The sequence below is a fragment of the Kogia breviceps genome, chromosome 18 (assembly GCF_026419965.1).
Source record: "Kogia breviceps isolate mKogBre1 chromosome 18, mKogBre1 haplotype 1, whole genome shotgun sequence".
Taxonomy (NCBI): Eukaryota; Metazoa; Chordata; class Mammalia; order Artiodactyla; family Physeteridae; genus Kogia; species Kogia breviceps.
In genome coordinates, this window is record NC_081327.1 from 57,328,207 (window position 1) to 57,350,000 (window position 21,794).

A 21,794-nucleotide genomic window follows, 5' to 3' on the forward strand; every position below is an offset into this window, starting at 1 on the left:
TCGAGCAGAGCCGCGGCCTGGACAGCCAGCCCCTTCCCCTCCCGTGTCCGCTCCGCCCCAGACCGTCTGCGCCCCCAGCTCCATCCTGTGCGGCGTCCGCCGGACCCTCCAGGCCCTGCTTGAAATTCCAGGGCTCCCAGCACCCTCAGGGTCAAGGCCCCGGTTCTGCGTCGTGTCCGGAGTGAGGGCGTGTGGTGTCGGCAGGTCGCGGGGTTTGTTCCAGGAGGACTCGGCCACGATGTGAGCCGGGAGCCTTTTCGCACCCTCCAAATGTTGGTCTATGAGGAACACGAGGACGGAGGCCGGTGGCCGGTACCCGGCGTGAGCCCTCGGCGGCTTCCGCGGCCGACAGGTCCTGCCTTCAAGCGCGAATCGCGGCCTCCTCCCTGTCAATTTCGAAGACATTGTCTTCTCCCCACGTGCTCGTCTTATCTCCCTCCCGTTAAAGGATCTCAAATATGCACCCCGATAAGGCGGAACGCACCCCCGCTTCCCGGCCCCGTCCAACGCCAGCCTCCACTTTCCCCCAAAGTAATTAAGATAAATGCAGCTGATAATTTGCCCGGTATTCTTAAACGGACCCTCGGGCCATATCTCAGATATAATTTTACCTGCAAAGGTTTATCTGAGCGCTCGAGTAACAGATAGTTTTTAAAGCAAAGCGGCAGCTTTTGAAGCGAAAGGAAAAGGGAATGTTTGTAAAATAAATGTCAGAACGAGCCGCCATCACAGCCCCTCAGCTCAGGGTCAGCCAGCGGAGACCCCGCGTCATCCTGGGCCGCACCGCTCCGCTCGCTGCCCAGGATTTGGGGCCGCCGCTGGGCTGGCCAGGAAAGGGGCAGGGATGGGCTCGAGGGGTGGGCTCAGGGGGCACCGCAAGAGCGGGCTGGCGGGGGAGGCTGTGGGTGCAGCCACGAGGGTCGGGGCCCCGGGCTGCACGCCTCACGCTTTTCCGGCCACGCTAGTCGCAGCTGACCTGGAGCGGAGGCCCCTGCCTGGCAGAGCTTGCATGCAGGGTGCCCGTCGGGGGGGCGGGCCGGCGGGGGAGGCTGGACCAAGCCGCAGGCCGGCGCCCAGGGAGGCGCAGCTCCGGAGGCTCGGCCAGGATGGGCAATCAGCGCCGTGGGCCAGGCTGGTGGCTCCCACTGTGGTGGGGAAGGCGGGGTCCTGCTCCAGGCTCTTCTTCGGACAGGCTGGGGTTCCCTGGGAGCCTCAGTTTCCCCATCTGCACCCGCTCAGGCTGGAGCCCAGTTGCCCGCCACAGCCTGGTCCCACCCGACAGCGCCTACGTCTCGCTTCCTGATGGGCGTCCGGGAAGGGGGGTGCGGGCCTGGGGTAGGTGTGTGTCCACGGCACCCCTGACCCGCCAGTAAAGTCTGCACTGGCCCGCCCCCTCGCCAGCACGGCGCACTCGCCGCCCCAGCCTCGCTGAGCCTGCCACCCGGGACACCCGTCCCCGACACCGTGCCAGAGGGACTTCACCCGAGGCCCGGCTGCGCGTCGCTGAGGCTCACCTCCTCATAGGGGCCTCTCCGACCCCATGTCCCCGCCCGCCTCGGCCAGACCCCCTCCCTCCCTTTGCCCTGTTCACGACCGGCTGCGGCGAGCTCCGTCCTAACGGGCGTCACGATGCCTGTGCCCGCCCGCACCCCTCTGGGGCCCGACCTCCCCTCTCCAAGCCTCTGTTCCTGGCTGCAGCGGGGGTGAGCGCTGACCCTGCAGGGAGGCCATGAGGTCGAGGCTGTGTCCACACCGTCCTCTGGGGTCCTTGCTGTTGCCTTGGCGCCATCCCCTAAAGCTGTGAGCTCCTCGGGGAGGGACGGCTGGTGAAGGAGAGGGGGCAGCAGCCTGGGCCTGCCCCAACCCGTGCCCTCCTCCGCGCACCCGTCCTGTCACCCAGCGCCACGCCACACGCGGGCGCCGCCGGGCCGAGGCTGGGATAGAGCAGGCACACAGCCCACCCTCACGACCCCATCCAACCCTGAGCACCTCCCAGGGCCCTGGGGGCTACGGCTTCAGCACACATTTGGGACAAAGCCAGGACAGGACGAGGGGACGGAAGGGCAGACGCCTCTACCCCACTGGGCCGTGTGGCCTCACTCTCTGGCAGGATGGGAAATGGAAGGCCGGGCCCCTGCCGGTTCAGGAGGTACAGCCCCACCCTGCTGAGAAAGCATCATAACAGGAAAATTAAACCCTCCCACGTCTGGGCACGTCAGCAGCAGCGAGGCCGAGGGGGCCGCAGGGCGAGAGCGAGGTCCGGTGCTGGCCGGGCCCCCAAGCGGCAATGTCACCGGGTCATGGAAGATGGGGGCCGGGGCGGCCTGAGGGGTAATCGGCTCGAACCCCTCGTCTAGAGCTGGGGGAACGAAGGCCGGGGGACCCAGGGGTGCATGTGGGGTCGGGGCCCAGAGCTCTGACCAGACAGGGCCATCTGTGTGCTGAGCTGCCCAGTCCCCCGACCTCCGAGGGCTCCCGAGATCATACCTGCTTCGCAGGTGGACACACACGCAACTGGGAGGGCTCCTTGGAAGAGGTGGGCTGGAGAGGAGCCTGGAGGAGCAGTGAGCACGTCCGGAGCCAACGCCTGCAGGACCGTGTGAATGATTTGCTGTTCCGTCCAACCCCCTGGCCACAGCCCTCTGACACCAGAGCTGTGATCACCCCGTTTTGAAGCCAGGAGGTGCCAGAGCCAGGATTCAAGCCGGGGCCCAGCTGACACCCCCTCTCCCTCACGGTCTCCCTGGAAGTGGGTGAGAATCGGGAAGGTGGAAGAGGAGGGCACGGAGAGGCCCCAGCTGAAACGGGGCAGGTCGAAAGGGGAGGTGAGGGCAGAGGCTTGGGAGCAGAGGCCGGACACCGTACAGGGCCTGGGGTCCATGGGGAGGGAACACCGGAGGGCCTGGGCCCAAGGCCCGTGGCGGGACCCCCCTCGCCGGGAGCTGCCGCCCACACCCCAGCTGGAGCCAGCCGGCACCACCGCGGGCTTGAGTTACCCAGAGGCTGGGGCAGGTGGTGTTTCTCAGCGAAAAGGAGACGCCTGAACTCGTGGGGTTCCTGGGGGCAGGCCGGGATCTGGGGGATTGGATCTCCCCACTTCAAAGGGGCCCCAGGCCTGCTGAAACCCACACCAGCCAGCACCAAGGGGCTTTGCCAAGAGCCTGGGCAGGGGTGGGAACCCGAGACCCGGGCACACGCTGTCCCCACCCTGCCCCACGGTCTGAGCACCCAAGATGGGCCCTTGCGCCCCCGGAGGGGCAGCCAGCATGGGGTGCTGCAGGCAGAGAACGTCAGGCCCGCCATCCTGGGGCAGAAGAGAGAGGCTGATGGGGTGGCTGAGCCCCGCCCACAGGTCAGCACATGGAGGCAGGGCCACCCCAGGGAGGAGAGGGACCCCGAGGCGGGGGCTGAGGTGCAGAGCCGCTTTGTCCTGCACGGGGCAAGTGTGGTCCCCGGGGACCTAGCTGCCTCACACCCCTGCGTGTTCACTGCATGCTGTGTGACTCGGACCAGTCACACGACCTCTCTGAGCCTTCGTTTCCTCATCCATAGTTCCTGCTGACTTTTCACAGCAGAGGCGGAATCAGTCGCTCAGCACTGTGTGGCCAACGCCCGGCCCATCACCCAGCAGACACATGGAGATCCCTGAGTGAGTGAGCGGGCGAGTGAGCGAATGAATGAATGAGTAAAGGGGAAGCTGCAGGGAAGGCAGAGCCCTCCCCAGGCCTCGGCCTGCCCACCTCTGGGTAAGGGCACGCTTCCCGCCCTGTGACGCCGGGACTCACTTTAAAGCCTCGGAGTCTCCACGTTGTCAGGAGGGATGCAAGTCATTACAACCCCCAAGAGTTGTCCCAATAGTTCCCTAAGGCTGTGTTGACACCTAGCAGCTTGAAACAATGAACCGTTATGTACCGTTTCCGCAGGCTCAGAATTTGGGCGTGTATTCTGTGCGTTAGCCGCGAGTCGCCACCGTTCCAGGGGAGGGATTTGGGCTCCACCTTTTGGAGGGAGGAGGATGAAAGAATCTCTGGCCAAGTGTTAAAACCGCAATAGTGCTTAACTTGACCATCTCTCTCCAAATCACAAATGCATTTGCCCTTGACGGTGCCATTTCTTCTTTGGGTTTATCCTGCTGGTCTCACTTACCCGTAGTCGTTGCTCTGCTATTTGTAAAGGCCCAAATAGGACACCTAGCATCCACCCGTCCGGAGGGATCTGGGTATACGAGTAGCTGTTCTGCAGAACGTTCCAGAGCTGCGTGTGGGTGGAGCAGTGGACAGGCAGACGTCAGCCAGGCGTCGCGTTATGAGGTTCTGTGGGATTACCGCTAAGGTTCACCGTTTAATGCAAAAAGTGCAGTGCGTGTAGTAGACCGTCTTCTGTTGAAGAAAGGGGGGAATCGGAATATTTATTCATATATTCTGGTATTTGCATCAAGAAACTCTGGAGGGAAACACAAGAAGCTGCCCCGTGAGCTGACCCAGCAGGGCAGCGAAAGAGGGTCCATGGGCCGGGGCAGCCGGTGTGGGGGGAGACCTCTCACTGCAGAACTTCAACCACAGGAACGTGTGATCTACGCACACGAAACACCACGACAAGAAACGTAAAATCACCATCAACCCAGCGGGGAGCCGACCAGCTGACCCCACCCCCGCAGGGCTCCCCCACCCGCCGGGCGGGGCTGAGCTGCCCACGGGCCTCCTGCGAACACCCAGCTCCCCGCGGCCCACGCCGGCTTCCTGGGGCTCTGCAGGCTCCATGTTCTCTCCGGGCCCCGCCCCCCCAGGGCTTGCGGCCAAGCACCAGATCGATGCTGACACGCTTCCCATTTTCTTTGCAGCCAAGAAATCCCCATCCCTGTGGAAGCTGCGTGGCGACCCAGCCGAGGGCCGACTCCCAGGTACGTAGAGGGGACCGCTGGAGTGGAGGCTGGCGGGCCGCACGCGGCCGGAGTCGCCCTGTCCCCGCCCCGCCACCCGTGTCTCCTTCCGTCTCGCTCGCTCGGGCAGTAACGGGGGCTGCCAGCTGCCTCCCCGGAGCCACGTCCGGGGCCGGGTGTCAGGGCCGGCACTCGGCTCCGAACCGCGGCCCTGGGCCGGCCTTGTCACCTGACGCTCCGTCCCCTGGCCAGCTCATCAGGCCACTCGGGCCAGACCCCTCCTTCCCTGAGGGGCCTGCAGCACAGCTGATCCAAACCAGCACATGAGCCTCTTATTCCTGTTTTCAGACCCTGCCCAGCCTTCCGCTCAAGCCGCCCCACATCTGCTTTGTGCCCGTGCGCAGACCAGGACTCGGGCTGACGGGGCGCAGAGGTTACGGTATTAACAGGGAAATACGTCGGTTCCCTCCACACCGTCTGCTGGACGCCCCGTGGGGAGCTTGTCCACTGCGCTCTTTAGGGGCCAGCGCCAGTCCCGGGGCATATGGGTGGAGACCCTGAGCCCAGCTGAGGCAGGGGAGGGGCCGGGGGATCGGGACCGGGGCCGTCAGCCCCCCAGCCCCGAGCCCCGCCCACCCATCCCTCTCAGGGGGCACGGTTCGGAGCCTGGACCTGCGGGGCCTCCGTGGTGTCCGACAGCTACTTGGGCGTGACCGGCCACCCCCAGAAAGCTCCAGAAGCTGTGGGGAGGCCAAGCCCTGGGCCCTCCCCGCTCCTCACACCAGCGCCTAGGCAGTGTGCGTAGGGCTGGTGAGGGAGGCCCCTCGAGGTCGGGGGCCCTCGCACATCTGCCCACCTGGACCCAGGGCCTCACTGCCTGGCAAATTCAGGAGCAGAGGCCCCACAGACCAGAGCCCGTCCTTGCTCCTTCCTTGCTCCCAGGGAGGGGCGGACACCAGCCCCAAGCGGGTGCAGGGCCCCTGATGCCTGCTACGCGGGAGCCCCTCCTCTGACCCTCCAGGCCCTGAGTCAAGTCCCACCCAGCATGCAGGAGGTGCTCCCTGCCCACTGCCCCCCATGCCCAGCCTCTCTGGGTCGTCCAGGGGCTCTGAGCCAGTGTCAGGTCTCCACAGCTGTGCTGTGTCTGCTCCCCTGGACGCTAGGCACGGGGCAGATGTCCAGAAGCGCCGTGTGAACCTGAACTTGAGAACAAGGGGTCAGCCCCCACAGGGGGCCTTTCCACCAGGAGCAGCTAAGTCACAGCTGCTGGGACTGAAAGGACCCTTCAGGCAACCGGGTCCGACCGTCCCCCTCCGCCAATGGAGAAGGCGAGCCAGGAGATGGACCGTGTTGCTGGCAGCCAGGCAGCCAGGCAGCCAGCCCACCACAGCCTGTGACCTCGGCCCTTGAAAGTCAGCAAGGCGATTCCCGAGTCCGGGCTCTGAACGTCTCTGCCTGAAGGAAGCATGAGGCACTGCTGCTCGCAGCTTGGCGGCCAGAAGGAGCCATGTGGCCTGTCCGGCTTGCAGCAGGACACACAGACAACCCTTCCACGGGGCACAGCGGACTCTTGGGTCATGATGCAGTCTCCCCACCTTGAGCCCAATGGGGAGCCCTCTGGGCAGAGCCCGGGCTTCTGGCCTTCAGAGTGACGGGCGTGCGGGCCCGAGGCCGCAGGTGCCCGAGAGCAGGGGAGGGGCGCCTGGGCCCAGGGCTTCCGCTCCTCCTTAAAAACTCATGCGGGGGGCTTCCCTGGCGGCGCAGCGGTTGAGAGTCCGCCTGCCGATGCAGGGGACGCGGGTTCGTGCCCCGGTCCGGGAAGATCCCACGTGCCGCGGAGCGGCTGGGCCCGTGAGCCGTGGCCGCTGAGCCTGCGCGTCCGGAGCCTGCGCTCCGCGACGGGAGAGGCCGCGACGGTGAGAGGCCCGCGTACCGCAAAAAACAAACAAACAAACAAACTCACGCAGGACGACCAAGGTGACCCCGACGGACCCCAACCCTCGTGTGACTTCAAGCAGTGCGGGGGAGAAGCAGCTCGGCAGCCCGTGCGCAGACGGGGCACGGAGGCCCGCGAGGCGCTGGCATCCGGGGGAGCCCCTGCGTGCCAGCGGCCGGCCAGGCTCTGTCCATTGTTGAACCTCAGGACAGCCCTGCAGGGAGGCTGTTCCCTTCACTACCCCGAGGGCGTCCAAGCCCACTTTCCCCAGCCCTGGGCACCTACCGTGTGCCAGACTCCAGGCCGCGGGTGCAGGCAGAGAAGCAGATGCAGACTCGCTGCCCTCAGGGCCCAGGCTTGGGCGGCAACAGGGCGAGTCGGCAACGCCCCCCAGACAGCACACGTGCCACGAGGGGCTGACCCAGAGTTGGCAGAGGGTCATCTGTGCCACAGCCCCATCCGGGGTCTCCACCGGGATACCCATTTTCCAGGCACACAGCGCCTAAGGGACTCGCCCCAGCGGCGTCACAGGGGGCCCGCCGTCCCCTTGGCCCCCACAGCTCTGTCGTGTGGGGGCCGTCCCGGGGGCCCTGGCTGCTGCTGCCCCTACACCAGGCACAGCCCGGCTCTGAGCAGGTGTCTGGACCACGTGTGGCCCGGCCTAGCCCGGAGACAGGGCCGTGTGGGGCTGGGAGGAGGCCCCGCAGGAACCCCCGGTGTCCTTCCCCAGCCGTGAGGTCTCGGGCGAGTTACCCACATCCCCTGCGCTCCGTGATCTCACCGTCAATCAGCGATGACAATAGCGCTTCTGAACTCTGGAGCCACTGTGAGGGCCCCCAGAGGAGAAGCTGAGAAGCACTCAGTGTCCCGGCCCCCAGCGAGGGCCCAGAAGGAGCTCCTGCTCCTGCCGTCATTTATTCCTTCAGCAGACTTCACCCGCAAGTCCCGCCCCAAGGGCTCTCAGTCCGCATACGGAAAGGGGAGCTGAGGACTTGCCCCAGGCAATGGAGCCCAGAGGAGGCGGGGGTGGGGGGTGGGGGGTGTCTGTCTAGGAGAAGGGGCGCCCCCAGGTTGATGGAATGGGGAGGATCCAATGGTGGAGCTGGCCTGGAAGAGGAGGGGGCGGCCGTGGGGCGACGTGGCACCCACTGCCGGCCGGCACCGGAACCACGCCCAACCTGGGTCAGGAAGCCTCTGCCACGACCTCAGAGCTGGTGGCCTTCGTGCAGCTCTGAGCTCCCGGGACAGTCTGGGGAGAGCCAAGAAAATCAGTGATGCTGAGAGCCAGCCCCGGGATTGCCCTGTGGACGAGACCCCCAGAGCCGCTACGGGGATGGGAGTGGGGTCATGGAGACAGATGGGAGGGGTGAGGGCCGTGCCCCCGGGGGCTCCCCTCACCCAATGCCCCAGAAGCTCAGTGTTCTGGGTGGGGCTTTTCTCCAGAGGCCCATGGGGCTGTGCTCTGGGCTAGGGTCACAGGCACAGGCCAGATACGTGTGCCCCAAAACGGGAGCTCAGCTCAGGGGCCCAGGAAAGGAGCCGGCACCTTCCGGAGACCGGGGGTCCGCAGGGCGAGGGCCTTGGGGCTGTCCTGTGTGATCCCAGGGGCAGGGGATGGGGCAGGTGAAGGACCAGGTGGGAGCCTCGGCCAGACGCCCCCTCCGTCCTTCCTGGGCTCTCTGTCCTGGCCATCAGGTGCCCGTCACCCCACCGCACGGGGCCACTGCAGCCCTGGGAGCCACATGCCACACAGGGCTTTCCTGCTCAGGGCCTGGCTGGTGCCCAGCAGGGCTTGCTTGGGGGTGGCTAGGGGTCTTCTCAGATCTCAGGCCCCAACAGTATTTTCTCTCTTTTTCCTTCCTTTTCCTCCCCAACCCCAATCCGACCCCCCGCTAAGCCCTGTCTCGATCTGGCAGCAACTCTTTTCCCCTCTCCTCTCTCGAGGTGCTGACGGAGCCGAGCCCCCTCCCCTAAAAGGACAGGTGACATGCCCGCGGCTTCCACTCCCGGCCTGCCACGCCGCCGTGGGAGCCACGAAGCCCCACGGTCCCCGACCCACTCTGTCCTTTCCTTGCAGGCTCCACTCGGGACCATGAGAGCAGGCCCCTCCAGGGCCCCTCGAGGGGCGAGGATGTCCGCCCAGCCCGCTGTCCGCGGCCCGCCTCAGACCACAGCGTCCTCCTAGCACCCAAGACGGAGGGGCCATGCCTGGGGAGCAGCCCCTCGGAGCGCCACCCCCAACCATGACCGGAGACCTGCAGCCCTGCCCAGCGGCCAGTGGCACGGGGGGCCCCCTGCAACCTCCCAGTGAGGTCAGTGCCCCAGCCAACGGGACCAGCAAGGCCACGGGCGGCGGGGCCCAAGCCGTGGGCAGCCCTGAGACCCAGGTGCGGCAGGCTGGGAAGGTGGGGCCCAGAGCCCAGTCCCTGAGCAGCTCCCCTGGGAAGGGAAGCAGCCCCCAGGCCCCGGCAGGGAGGAGCCTGGTGCAGGCCCGCGCTCGGCGGGCAAGCAGGCTGGAAGGCAGCCCGCAGCAGCTCTACGGTCTGAGCGTCGCCAGCTCAAGGCCCAAACCCGCCCTGGATGAGAAGACCCCGGAGGGCCCGCAGCAAGAGGCCCCCCGGCCCCCAGAGGCCGAGGTCCCCCGGGGCCAAGGAACCAGAGCCCGGCTCGGGCCCGGCCCCCCCAGGGCTGAGGCCTCGCCTGGCCCGGAAGAGCTCAGCTTCCAAAAGTGCTTCCAGGAGACCCCCTCCAGCTTTACCTCCACCAACTATACCTCACCGAGCGCCACCCCTGGGCCCCCGCCCCTCAGGGCCCCCCAGAGCAGCGGCGCCAGCCCCTGCCGGCCGGCCTCCTACGTGGAATTCCAGGCCAGCAGGGCGGACACCTGGCCTCCCGCGGCTGAGAACAGCTTCCCAGGTGCTAGTTTCGGGGTGCCGCCCGCTGAGCCGGAGCCCTTTCCCGAAGGCGGCAGCGCCGGGGTGGCTGCCTTCCGGTACCCCTTCCCAGAGCTGCGCGGAGCCGGCCCGAAAGCCTTCCCCGAGGACGCCGCCGGGCCCGCGTACGCCGAGGGGGCGCTGGCGTTCGCCTTCCGCCAGCCGCGGGGAGTGTGGCCCGAGGAGCCGGTGGGCACGGGCCCAGCCTACCCCCTGCCCGCCCGCTCGGGCCCCCCAGCCCCGCCCTGCTACCCCAGCCGGCCGGGCGGCCTCAGCGCCCCCAGCGACCTTGGCGGTGCGCTCCCTCCCCCTGGTGCTGCTGGCCCGGCCCCCGGCCCCTTCTCGGAGAGCACGGCCACCTTCCGGGACAGTTTGCACGAGAGCGTGACCAAAGTGCTCCCCGAGAGGCCGCCTTCGGCCCACGATGGGCTGGGGAGCCCCAGGGGGCCCCCAAACCCGCTGGCCCAGAGGCAGTTTCCCGGGCAGGCGTACGGAAGCCCCGGAGCCGGCGGGGTGGGCGCCAGCCCAGCGCCTCGGGACACGGAGCTGACTGCCTCCGGGCCCCCCGCCGCCAGACTGCCCCCGCTCTGGGACCCCGCCCCCGCCCCTTACCCCACACCTCCCCTGGGCCCCCTGGCCGCCACCACCAGGAGCGCATTCTTCGAAGCCCAGCCCGTCCCGGGCCAGCAGCTCAGCCTCCCCCAGAGCCCCCCGCTGCCCTGGCCGCAGGTGCTCCCGGCCAGCGGCCCCGGCCCCCACCAGATGGAGATGTTGAACCAGCTGCCTTTCCCCCCGGACGTCACAGAGTGGCAGGGGGGCAGCCAGGGTGCTCTGGCTGCCGCCGCGGGCAAGACGCCCGGGCCGGGCGAGAAGCTAGCGGTTCTGAGAAGCAGCCCGGGCCAGCGCAGCGGTGGCTCGCCCGGGCTGTTCGCCTACAACGGGCTGAAGGACCCTGGAGCCCAGCCCCCGTTCTTCGGGGCGGCCCAGCCCCAGGCCTCCCCCAGGGGCCCCCCCGGCCCGCCCCCGCCCAGGGTGCTGGGCGCCTCCCCCAGCGAGTCCCCGCTGCCCTCGCCGGCCACCCACACGGCCAGCAGCAGCTGTTCGTCGCTGTCCCCTCTGTCCAGCAGCCCAGCCAACCCCAGCTCGGATGAGGGCCAGCTCCCCCCGCTGCTCGGGCCCTCCGCCTTCTTCCACCCGCCGCCCACGCACCCCCAGGAGACCGGCAGCCCCTTCCCGTCCCCCGAGCCCTCGCGCGCCCTCCCCATCCACTACCAGCCGGAGCCGGTCAAGGCCTTCCCTTTCCCCACGGAGGGGCTGGAGGAGAGCCCCTTCCCCAGCTCGGGGCTCCAGGTGGGCGGCGTGGGCCTGGAGGGCTTCCCCCAGGAGCCGCCCCCCTACCCCGCCCACCACTTCCCCCTCAGCAGCGCCAGCCTGGACCAGCTGGATGTGCTGCTCACCTGTAGACAGTGTGACCGGAACTACAGCAGCCTAGCCGCCTTCCTGGGGCACCGGCAGTTCTGCAGCCTGCTGCCGGCCAGGGCCACGGACGGCCACCGGCAGCCCCCCGGGTTCCCCGCGCCCCCCGCCACCCCCTCCGCGCTGGCTGCCCCCAAAGCACCGGCCGGCGGGACCCCGAGCCCACTCGGCCACGCCAGGACCGCGCCCTTCCTGCTGGGTGGGGACGTCCGGCCCGACGGCAGAGATGACCCCCTGAGGATGAGCTTCCTGCCCAGCCCGGCCGCCGCCCCCTTCCCGCTGCCGGCAGGGGACCTGGACCTGGAGGACGCCGCCAAGCTGGACAGCCTCATCACGGAGGCACTCAACGGCCTGGAGTACCAGTCAGACAACCCCGAGATCGACAGCAGCTTCATCGACGTCTTCACCGATGAGGAACCTTCCGGCCCCAGGGGCCCCGCCACCGGACAGCCCCCCAAGACCAGGCTGGGGGCAACGCCAGAGAACAAAGCCCAGCTCCCGCTCCCGGCGGTGGCAGCCCCACTGGAGCCCGAGCCGCCCCGGCCCGGCGACAGGGGCCACCCGGCCGGCCCCAGGCCCAAAACCCGCTCCCTGGGCCCAGCGCCCTCAGGGGCAGAGGGGGCCGGCCTGGCCGGCCAGCAGAGAAGAGGAAAGCGGTTTAAGTTGTTCCGGAAAGAGCTGGACACGGTCAGCACCGCCAAGAGGCCGGGCAGGGGCTCCAGGGCCAGCCGCCTGAGGCCGAGGAGGAAAGGCCGGGCTGAGCCGGCCCTGTCCCGCCCGCGGGACCTCAGAGCCCAGGCCCCCAGGAGCCACGCAGACCCCGGGGCACGGGCCCTCCTGGTGGAGACCCGGAGCTCCAGGCGCCTCCGACTGACCCCCGGCCAGGACTGCAGGCGGAGGCGGCCGCGGGGCGGCACCTGGAGCAAGGAGCTCATCCACAAGATCGTGCAGCAGAAGAACCGGGCGGGCAGGCGCGGCCCAGCGCCGGGAGCCGTGGGTGGCGGCCCCCAGGGCTGCGGTGGCGCCTCCGAGTCTGAGGAGGAGGATGGCCCGCGGCTGCGAGGCTCACGCCTCAGAGGCCGGCCCCGCCCCAGCGGCCAGCGATGGCGCCGGGGCGAGAAGAGGAAGGAAGTGGACGTGGCCCCGGGTCCCAGAGAGGGCGGGCGGCAGAAGCCCAGGGAGGCCGCGGGGCGGGAGGCCGCGAGGCCCGGGGCCTCCCCGCGCCCAGAGGAGCCGGGCAGGCCGTGGCCAGGTCCCATCAAGAGTCCCGAGGCCCAGGGCCCGTCGCCCGGCCCAGAGGCTGGGGTGCGCCCTGAGGAGAGAGGCCCCCAGCGCCTCCCGCAGAGTCTCGGGGGCGCCGAGACCCCAGAGGAAAGCCGTCCCCCTCTGGACTTCCCCCAAGACACCGAGAGCCCTGAAGCTGCTGAAGACCTTCCCCCTGAGGCCACAGAACTTCACAGAGAGGCTCTGAGCTCCTCTCCAGCCACCTGTGGGGGAGGAGGCCCCTGCCCCCCAAGCCCACAGCGACCACGGCCCCGCAAAGAGGACGCGGCGTCGCCGCGCGTGAGCTCGCCCACGCCGGGTGCCCCCCGCGGCGCGGAGCCCGCCGTCTCCGAGGACGGAGAGGAGCCCCCTGCCTCCCCGCCGGCAGCATCGCTGGCGCCCGTCGCTAACGCAGCCGGCACGGCCCGCCCCGAACCCGGGACGCTCTTTTTGAAGAGCCCTGGTCTCGGAGACTCCGTGCGGCTTCCAGGAGCCACAAGGGGGCCTCAGCCCTACAGCAGCCCTCCCAGCGGATTGTTCCTCGGACCCAAAGACCTGGCTGGCTGTTTCCACGAAGACCTGGGCTCCCAGTCCTCAGCCGCGGACCGCCCGCCGGCCGTCAGGGCAGGCCTCCGGCAGGATGGCGAGGATGCCAGTTCCCAAGAGCCCAGGCCACCCGGGAACCCACCCCACACCGTGGTCACGGGCCCAGGCAAGGCTGAATCGCCGCCGGCCTCGGAGCGCACGGCCCTCTTCTCGGGGCTGCCCGGGGACGGCTTCGAGCCGCCAGTCTACGGCAGCCTCTCTGGGAACGGGGACACCCGGCTGCCGCGTGCGTGTGCCGCCCCTGCCCCGAGGAAGCCTCAGCTGGACCCGCCGTACCCCTCGTTTCTGCCCAAGAAGGGCTGGCCCCTGCTGCAGGAAGTGTCCCCCGTGCTGCCTGGCCATCTGGGCCCTTTTCCCGGCCTCTCAGGGGAAAAGGCATTCAGTCAGAGGTGCCCCGGGGACGGGAGTGTGGCCGCCAGCCTCCCCGCTTTGCCCGGCAAGGTTACTGAGCGTAGCACCGCTTGTAGCGGTGACCTGTCAGAGGAGGAGCTCGAGATCAAAAGGCTGGTCACGGAACTGGAGAGTCAGCTGCAAAGCAAGGGCGCGCGGGAGGCCCCGGGAGAGCCGTGCGGAGCCAGCGTCACCGTCCCTGGGGAACTGAGTGCACACCCGGAGGGGGCAGAAGCAACCGTGGCCACCATGGGGGGCGCTCCAGGGGGTCCCCAGGAGGAGTGGCCCTCGTTCCACCCTGGAGAAGCGTCCCTGGCCCCCGGCACCCACAAGGACGTGGCTCCTGGGTGTCCTTTCAGGCCCGCTGGGGCCAGCCTCAGTTTCCGGCCAACGCAGAAAGCCGGGGTCTCCAAGACGGGGCTCCCCAGGGCCGAAGGGGGCCTCGGGGCCCACCTGGAAGTCTGCTTACCGGACCCCCCGTGGGACACGAGTTTAGCGAAGTGCAGCCCCAACCCTGAGCCTGCGCTTCCTAAGGGTGACAGGGCCACCAGAGTACAACATGGCCAAGACCTCCCACTGCTTTTTCCGTGCCCACGGAGAGGGGGGCTTTCCCCGGGGTCCCACAAGGCACCTGGGCCCTGCCGAGACCCCTCAGAGCTGGAAGCGTTGGGCAGCCCTGTTGCCCCTCTGGCACCTGGCTTGGCATTTCGGGGGACGGAGCTTCTGCCCCTGGGCGCCACCCCACATTCTGGTGCCGGTCCCAACAGCGCCCCCAAGGGACACTCCGTGAGCAGCACAGGTGGGCCAGGAGGAGCAGGGCTCCTGCCCCCTGCAGCAGGGGGCCCTAGCCCTGAGGGTAGTGAGGAGTTCGTCCCAGCGGGGGCCTCCCCAAGTCGTGCCTCCGTGCCCGACCCCAGCCCTGGCAGGAGGCCCCAGGACCCAGCCTCGAGCCCCCTCCATCAGCTCCAGCTCCTGGTGGCCAGAGCGGCTGAGAGAGAGGATGACACCCGGGGCTCACAGGGGCCCCCGCCTGATGACACCCAGAGTCCTCAGCACAGCGACCCCTCAGATCCGGGAGAGCAGAGCGTGGAAGGTGGGAAAATGGCCCGCAGCCCTGCCCGGGGCTTCCCGGGGGGTGTGCGGGTGACGGCCGTCCCTGCTGTGGCCGGACGCCAGCCGGGGCCAGAGGGAGATGGACATCCGGGCTCACACGGCCAGGCCGAGAAGCCCAAGGGCCAAGTCGGAGCCAGCCAACTGCAGCCAGATGACCGGGGGAGGCCGGGGCGGCCGGACCAGCTAGCCGGGCAGCTCCAGAGAAGCAGGGCGGCCGTGGGCCTTTGGGACGGGGCACGGGCCACCCCAGGCCCCACCTACTGTGGGGCAGAATCTTCGGTCCCAGCCTTGGCAGCAGCCGACACGGAAGATGGGCCTGAGGACCGGCCTCCAGAGGCAGCAGCTGGCCCAGGCCTTCAGAAGCATCTGCTGTTCGCTGGCGGGAGCCGAGCGCCCCCCACCAGCGACCCGGCCAGCCACGCGCCCTCGCCAACTTCTGCAGCCACCCCCGATCCCTGCGGCCCCAAGGAAGGCCCAGCTCGCCGCCCTCTCCGGGGGGACTGTGGCCCCCTGCAAGGGCCTCCCGAGGAGCCCAGCTGCGTCGGTGTCTCCACCCCCGCCCATGGAGGGGACTGCCCTGGAGGTCGCATGGCAAGAACCCTAGAGGGTTCCAGAAAAGAGAGGCCAAGGGAAGCTCCTGCCTGCGTCACCCCTCCCCACCCAGCGAGGGCCACCTCCCCGAGAGTGACCGTCAAGGCCGCTGCCCTGTCCGGCGTCCCTACCACCGGTGGCCTGGGGGCAGTCAGAGGCCCCAGGGCCGAGTGGCCAGACCCCAGGGGAGCCCTGTCCAGCACCCACCCCGATGGGGTGCCCAAGGGCCCCTCCTCAGAACCCCCAGGCAACAGGGAGAGCCACGGTGTCACCGCTGTGCCCACGGACCCTTCCACACGGGGGGCCGTGGGGCCAGATGCCCACACCTGCCAGGAAGACGAGGCAGAGGCCAGCCCCCAGGAACAGGAGGGCCTAGAGATGCCCGGGGCTGGGCGCCCTGCCACTACAGAGGCATCCGAAGCTGGCACCAGGGGTCTGAGGGCCACCTGCCCTGCCACAGAGCTCCACCCAGGCAGAACCACGGCTCCGAGCAGCACAGCCAGCGACGCCAGAGCCCACTCCCCCCAGGGCCTCGGAAACATCCTCCACCAGGGACCCCAGGGTGGTCCCCTCAGTCCCCAGGACCCCAAACAGAAGCCTCGTGGCTTTAAAAAGAAGCCCGCGTTCACTGAGAACGGCCACTGGAAGGGCGGAGCCCCCAGCAGCGGGCAGCCCGTGACCTGTGAGGTCTGCTCGGCCTCCTTCCGCTCCGGGCCGGGTCTGAGCCGCCACAGAGCCAGGAAACATGGGCTGCACAGGGGTGCTGCCTCCCAGAGAAGCCCAGCGGCCCCACCTGCTCCCCAGACGTGCCACCCGGCCGGGAAGAAGAGCCGCAGGGCACCGGGGAAGGAGAAACCGAGGCGCCTGGTGGGAGACCCCGGCCAGGCCGGTGAGCCGACCCCTGTTTGCGGCTCTGTGGCTCCCGAGGGTGACCTGGGTCCCGAGACGGCCAAGGGGCTTAGGCGGGGGCCCAGCCTCCTGGGAGCACCACCAGGCTGTCCCCCTCGCTGGGAACCACATCCCCCAGACATGGTCAAGCAAGGGGTGGACATGAGGCGTGCAGAGCCCAGGAAACAGGACCAGCTGGAGAGGGATGAGCCCCTCTCCAAACAGACAAAGAAAGGCGGGGGCCAGAGGCGGGGCAGGCCGCCCGCAGACCTCCCCAGCGAGTCAGAGGGGAAAGCCAGCAAGAGGGCGAGAAAGCCACGAGCGAGAAGGTTCCGGGAGGAGAGTGGTCTCCAGGGCCCCGCAGGTGTGATTTCAGGGAAAAGAGGCTGGAGTCCGTCAACTGCCGTGGCCAGCTGCCCGGCTCTCCCCAGCCGCCACCTCTCCCCAGAGGCAGAGCGGGAGACCGAGTCCACGCAGCCGCCTCTCGTCGCCGCGGACCTGGAGGAGAGGCCTGCACGGAGGTCTCCTGGGGATCGGGTGGCCTGTCCAGGGATGGTGGAGGGGGCACCTCCCGGGCCAGAAGGGCCAGCGGGGCGGAAAGCAGCCTCGGCAAGAGGGTGCGGGGGACCCCGAGAGACCAGGATGTCGGGCATCTGCAAAGAGCCGCCGAGGGCAGCCGGGGGTAAACCTGCAGGGGACAGCAGAGTGGCCGAGAGCAGATCAGGGCAAGGTGTCTGGGAGGGGCACAAGCCCCCCCGGGACCCCCAGGGCCCTCCCGAGACTCGTGGTTCTGGAGCAGGCGGCACCGTCAGCAGTGGCCTCCAGGACCCCCTGCACAGTCCAGGAGCGGGAGTCCGGGAGCAGGAGGGCCCTGCTCCTGAAGCCCCCAGCCAGGATCTCGGAGACCCTCTGAGCTTGTTTGATGATGAGGCCTCCTTTTCCCAGCTCTTCCCCCTGGGAGACCGCTTGGCTCGGAAGAAGAACCCCCGTGTCTATGGGAAGCGCTGCAGAAAGTCGAAGCCACCTCCCCAGCCCGAGCCCAGCAGCCAGGCGGGGGGCGGTGTCACGCTGTCCTCCCCCCCCAGCCTGCCCACAGACCTCAGTGACTCTGGCTCACTCTGCCTGTCCCACGAGGACCCGTGGGGTGACGAGGCTGCGGGTCTGCCGGAGTCCTTCCTCCTGGAGGGCTTCCTCAGCAGCAAGGTGCCCGGCATTGACCCCTGGGCCATGGGCCCCAGCCTGTGGGCCCTGGAGCCCCACGCGGAGGCGGACTCCTGCTGCGCCGAGGACCACCCGTCAGAAAACATCCCTGAGCTGCACATGGTCCCGGCAGCTTGGCGAGGCCTGGAGCTGCAGGCCCCCGCCGACGAGGCCACCTCTTCTCCGGGAGACGCGAGCCCCGAGCCCCCCAACCTGGAGCGAGAGCCCTTCGAGTGTGGCGTCCCCGGGAGCGCCGTGGATCTGCAGATGCAGGAGCTGTGCTTTCTAGGACCCTGCGAGGACGCCGCAGGTCTCCCCGGCGCCAGCTTCCTGGACTTCAAGGCCACGGCCAGTTCCCAGGGCCCACAAAGCAGGACAGAGGAGGCGGCCGGGGCAAGAAGGGCCCCGGGCGGAGGCCGGCCCACCAAGGCCAGGAGGGCGTCCTACAAGTGCAGGGTGTGCTTTCAGCGCTTCCACGGCCTGGGAGAGCTGGACCTCCACAAGCTGGCCCACAGCCCCTCGCCGCCCCCCACCTGCTACATGTGCGTGGAGCGCAGGTTCGGCTCCCGCGAGCTGCTTAGGGAGCACCTCCGGGAGAAGCACGTGCAGAGCAGGGCAGGGCTGTGGGCCTGCGGCATGTGCCGGCGGGAGGTCGCCGGCGTCTGGATGTACAACGAGCACCTGCGGGAGCACGCCGTGCGCTTCGCCCGCAAGGGGCAGGCGCGGAGGTCCCCGGGGAACCTGCCCGGGTGTTGGGAGGGGGACGGCGTGGTCGCGCACTTCCTGAGCGGCATCGTGGGACAGGTCTCCAAAGCCCACCGGGGCCGGCGCTCCATCGGCAAGGCAGGCGGGGCCCCCGCGGAGGCGTCAGGGGCGGATGTGGGAGCTGGGAAGCAGTTCCCGAGGGAGAGGCCAAGACCCAAGGCCCGCGCCAACGGCTCAGAGCCGGACAGCGCCCCGGCTCAGGGCAGCCCGTCCGCCTGCGTGAACCCCGCCCCGCCCGGCGGCGAGTCCCCGCCCCCAGCCGTGCCGGTGCACCAGGACTGCAAGGACCCCGCCCGCGACTGCCACCACTGCGGGAAGCGGTTCCCCAAGCCGTTCAAGCTGCAGCGCCACCTGGCGGTGCACAGCCCGCAGCGCGTCTACCTGTGCCCCCAGTGCCCCCGGGTGTACGCCGAGCACCAGGAGCTGCGCGCGCACCTGGGCGGAGAGCACGGGCTGAGCGGGGAGCTGGAGCTGCAGCACACCCCGCTGTACGCCTGCGAGCTTTGCGCCAACGTCACGCACATCAGCAAGAGGTCCTTCGTCTGCAGCTCCTGCAACTACACCTTCGCCAAGAAGGAGCAGTTCGACCGGCACATGGACAAACACCGGAGGAGGGCGCAGCAGCCCTTCACCTTCCGCGGCGTGCGGAGGCCCGGCGCCCCCGGGCACAAGGCCTCGGCCCGAGAGGGCTCGCTCCCCAGCAAACGGCGCAGGGTGGCGGCGTCCAGCAGCGCCCCCGGGTCCGGCGTGGACGGGCCTCTGTCCCGGGACGGCGGCCCCACCCTGAGCGAGCGGTCCCTCCCAGCCCTGCCCCAGCCCTGCCCGGAGGCAGCTCCCAGCACCACAGCAGGGCAGCCCGGGAGCCCAGAGAGGCCCACAGACCCCGTGGGCCACCCGGTCGGCGGCGGCCACCTGCCCTCGGCCCTCCAGGAGCTCCTGCCCCCGTCTCTGTCTCCTTTCCTGGCGGCCTCGGCCGATGGCAAAGATGGCCACGAGCCGGACCAGGCCCTGGAGAGCTCCGAGGACGAGGCTTCCCCAGGCAGCCCTGGGCGCTGCCTCCAGCAGGCTCTCCCCTTGGAGGGCTCTCTGCCCCAGCCGGGGGCCGGAGGCCAAGACGCAGAGGAAAAGAGGGCAGCTGGCCCGCTCTCAGGGAAACACAGGACCCCAACTGCCCCTGGCAAATGTGACCCTGACCATCACCCAGAAGCCCCCTCTCTGCTCTGGAAGGAGAAGCCGGTGTCCACGTGTCAGGTGGCACCTGCCGGGGGCGCAGGAGGCCCCTCCCACAGAGGCAGTGCCAACAAGCCCGCGGGCTGCCAGAGCTCGTCCAAGGACAGGTCAGCCTCGTCCACCTCCAGCAAAGCACCCAAGTTCCCAGTACAGCTGAAGAAGGCGGTGCCCGGCCCAATGCCCAGAGAGCTCCCCCAAGGCACTGAGGACAGGCCAAAGCCCACCACCCTCAAAGTCAAGCCGGGCCCCGGCTCCCAGGGTGCTGGAGGCCCCCGGCAGGGCACCAAGGCAGCGGGCGGCAGCCAGCCCCAGCCGGCCAGCGGGCAGCTCCAAAGTGAGACAGCCACCACCCCAGCCAAGCCCAACGGCCCAGGCCAGGGCCCCGCCCCAGACAAGGCCCCCCCTCGAGCCCCAGCCAAGGGCTACCCCAAGGGACCAAGGGAAGCCGGTGACCTGGGGCCGCGAGGGGCTCTGGGCCCCAGGGAGGACGGGGACAGCAGTGAGAAGAAGAGAAAGGGCCGGGCGCCGGGGCCAACCAGGAGTGAAGCTGTGGGGAGCCTAGGGAGGGGCCCCGCGGTCCCCGACAAACCCACCCGGGCCCCGCGAAAGCAGGCGACTCCCAGCCGCGTGCTCCCTGCCAAGCCCAAGCCCAGTAGCCAGAACGGCACAGCACCGCCCCAGCCCTCGGAGCCGCGGAAGGGGGAGCCCGGCCACACCCAAGGGAACAGCAGGCGCGGCAAGGAGGGGCTGGGCAAGGCCCTCCCCCAAGCCAGACCCCTGCATAGGCCCTCCAGGAGGGGCGGGGCTGTCCTCGGTGCTGGACCCCCCACCTCCCGGGCCTGCCGGACAGCCGAGTCCCAGAGCCACCTCCTCAGCCAGCTTTTTGGGCAGAGACTAACCAGCTTCAAGATCCCTTTAAAAAAGGATGCTTCCGAGTAATTTATAGGAGCCGGCGCGTGCCTGGGAGTGGGTCTGGGGACGAACCGGCAAATGGGGGACCCTGATCTATGCTGAGGAGCTCCAGTCCTCCGAGAGTTGGCCTGGTGGCCACAACTTAATCCACCTGCCATAGCGTGCAGATACTCAGACTTTAGTGTTAGACCTGCGACTCTGATGCCTTGAACAGGGCCTGGGGTGAGCAGCAATCCCTCTCTAGCTGGAAGGTGAGGGTGAGGGGCGGGCCAGCTGCAGCCTCTTTGAGACCACGCAGCTGTTTTCTCAGTACCAAGACATTAAAGAGAGAGCCGCTCACCCCCACCCCAGCCCCGTGTGCCGCACAGCCAAGGCCCGGTACGCCAGAGAACCCCTCGCTTTAAAGGTTTGCACAGGCGCCCCACCTGTGTCATCTAGCGGGAAGTAAGCTGAGGCAGCCACCCGTCGTATGGTGGCAGCCTCCGTCTTAGTGTCGTTGCTGCTGTTGCTGGAATTCCAAAGCGACCCTAGAAATCACATGGGGGCGGAAGAGCCATCTGTGAGCTGCCCGGCGCCCCCCGCACCACCAACCCCCCCACCCCGAGCACAACAGGCCTTCTCTGACCACAGGGTCATGCGGGCCACTGTCCGTGCCACTGACGGAGGAGCCAGTCTCCGGTGCACCTTGACCCCACCCGCACTACCCCCAGCCCAGCCTCCGCAGTTGCCCCCTCTAGAGCCTTCCTTCTACACGGAGCTCTCTGCTGCCAAGTATCAGCAATTTTACTCTGAAGATCCTGGTGCTATTTTCATGTTGTAATGTGAACACAGGCTTCCTTGATTGGTTTTCCCTGGGGGGGCGTGGGGTCAGGCCAGGAGGTGCAGTGTGCCACACGGGCGGCCCAAGGCACCGGTGGCCCGAGAAGCCCTTCGCTGGCTCCCAGCCGTCGGTGGGAGGCTGCAGCCCCACGGGCAGGTCAGAGCAGCCAGTCGGGCAGCTCATGCACTGACACGACCCGGGGGCTGGCTCGCATGTCCTTTCTACAGAATCATGTCTTCACGGGGGCAGGAGGCAGGGAGAGGCTTCCTTCTGTTCTTAGGTGTCTCTGAGGTTTGTGGTTTGTTTCGTTCTATTTCTTCATTTTAGCCTCGGGTGCAATGTGTATGTCAAAAGTTTTAATTTTGATATTTCGAAAGAAACCAAATCAGGCCGATGCTGCCTTTGTAGAAGGTACGTGTGCCACTGAGAGTGCCTCTGTAGTGCTGATGAATAAACGCGGGCGCTCTGAGGTTGTAACATCTTAGCGCATCCATGCTGTCAAATATATGTCCACTGTTTCCACAGGGCTCCTCCTCTGTGGCCTCTGTCCTCCCGCCAGCCCCACCCGCCTGCCCCCACGGAGCCGCCGCTTTGTCCATCCTGTCCCAGGGCCACCCGGCCCTGCAGAGCTGCCGCAGCCACAGAGTGGCCCCACCAGCCCCCCGGACTCGTTAACGCGGTGCAGACAGTGCCTCAGCGCTGGGCGGGACCCTCTCAGGAAGGAACTAGCACAGCTGGGTTAGGGGACCCAGCGGGCAGCAAAGGCAGCAGGAGGCCATCCCACGCCCACCC

General features: G+C 68.4%; 1 protein-coding gene across 3 annotated transcripts in view; it reads left to right on the forward strand.

The window, feature by feature from the left end:
* The window catches only part of ZNF469 (zinc finger protein 469), a 224,703-nt gene extending 203,220 nt beyond the window's left edge, over positions 1-21,483 (forward strand). Inside the window, exons 3-5 of one of the 3 annotated variants that reach the window (XM_067019722.1) lie at positions 4,841-4,900; positions 8,893-16,598; positions 16,644-21,483. In XM_067019722.1, the coding sequence (XP_066875823.1) occupies positions 9,020-16,598; positions 16,644-20,209 (11,145 nt within the window). In that variant the 5' untranslated portion in view covers positions 4,841-4,900; positions 8,893-9,019 and the 3' untranslated portion in view covers positions 20,210-21,483. Of the gene's footprint in view, positions 1-2,640; positions 2,754-4,840; positions 4,901-8,892 lie in introns of those variants that run through there. The other 2 variants (XM_059045853.2, XM_067019721.1) reach the window with 2 other exon arrangements.
* The last annotated feature ends 311 nt before the right edge of the window (positions 21,484-21,794 follow it).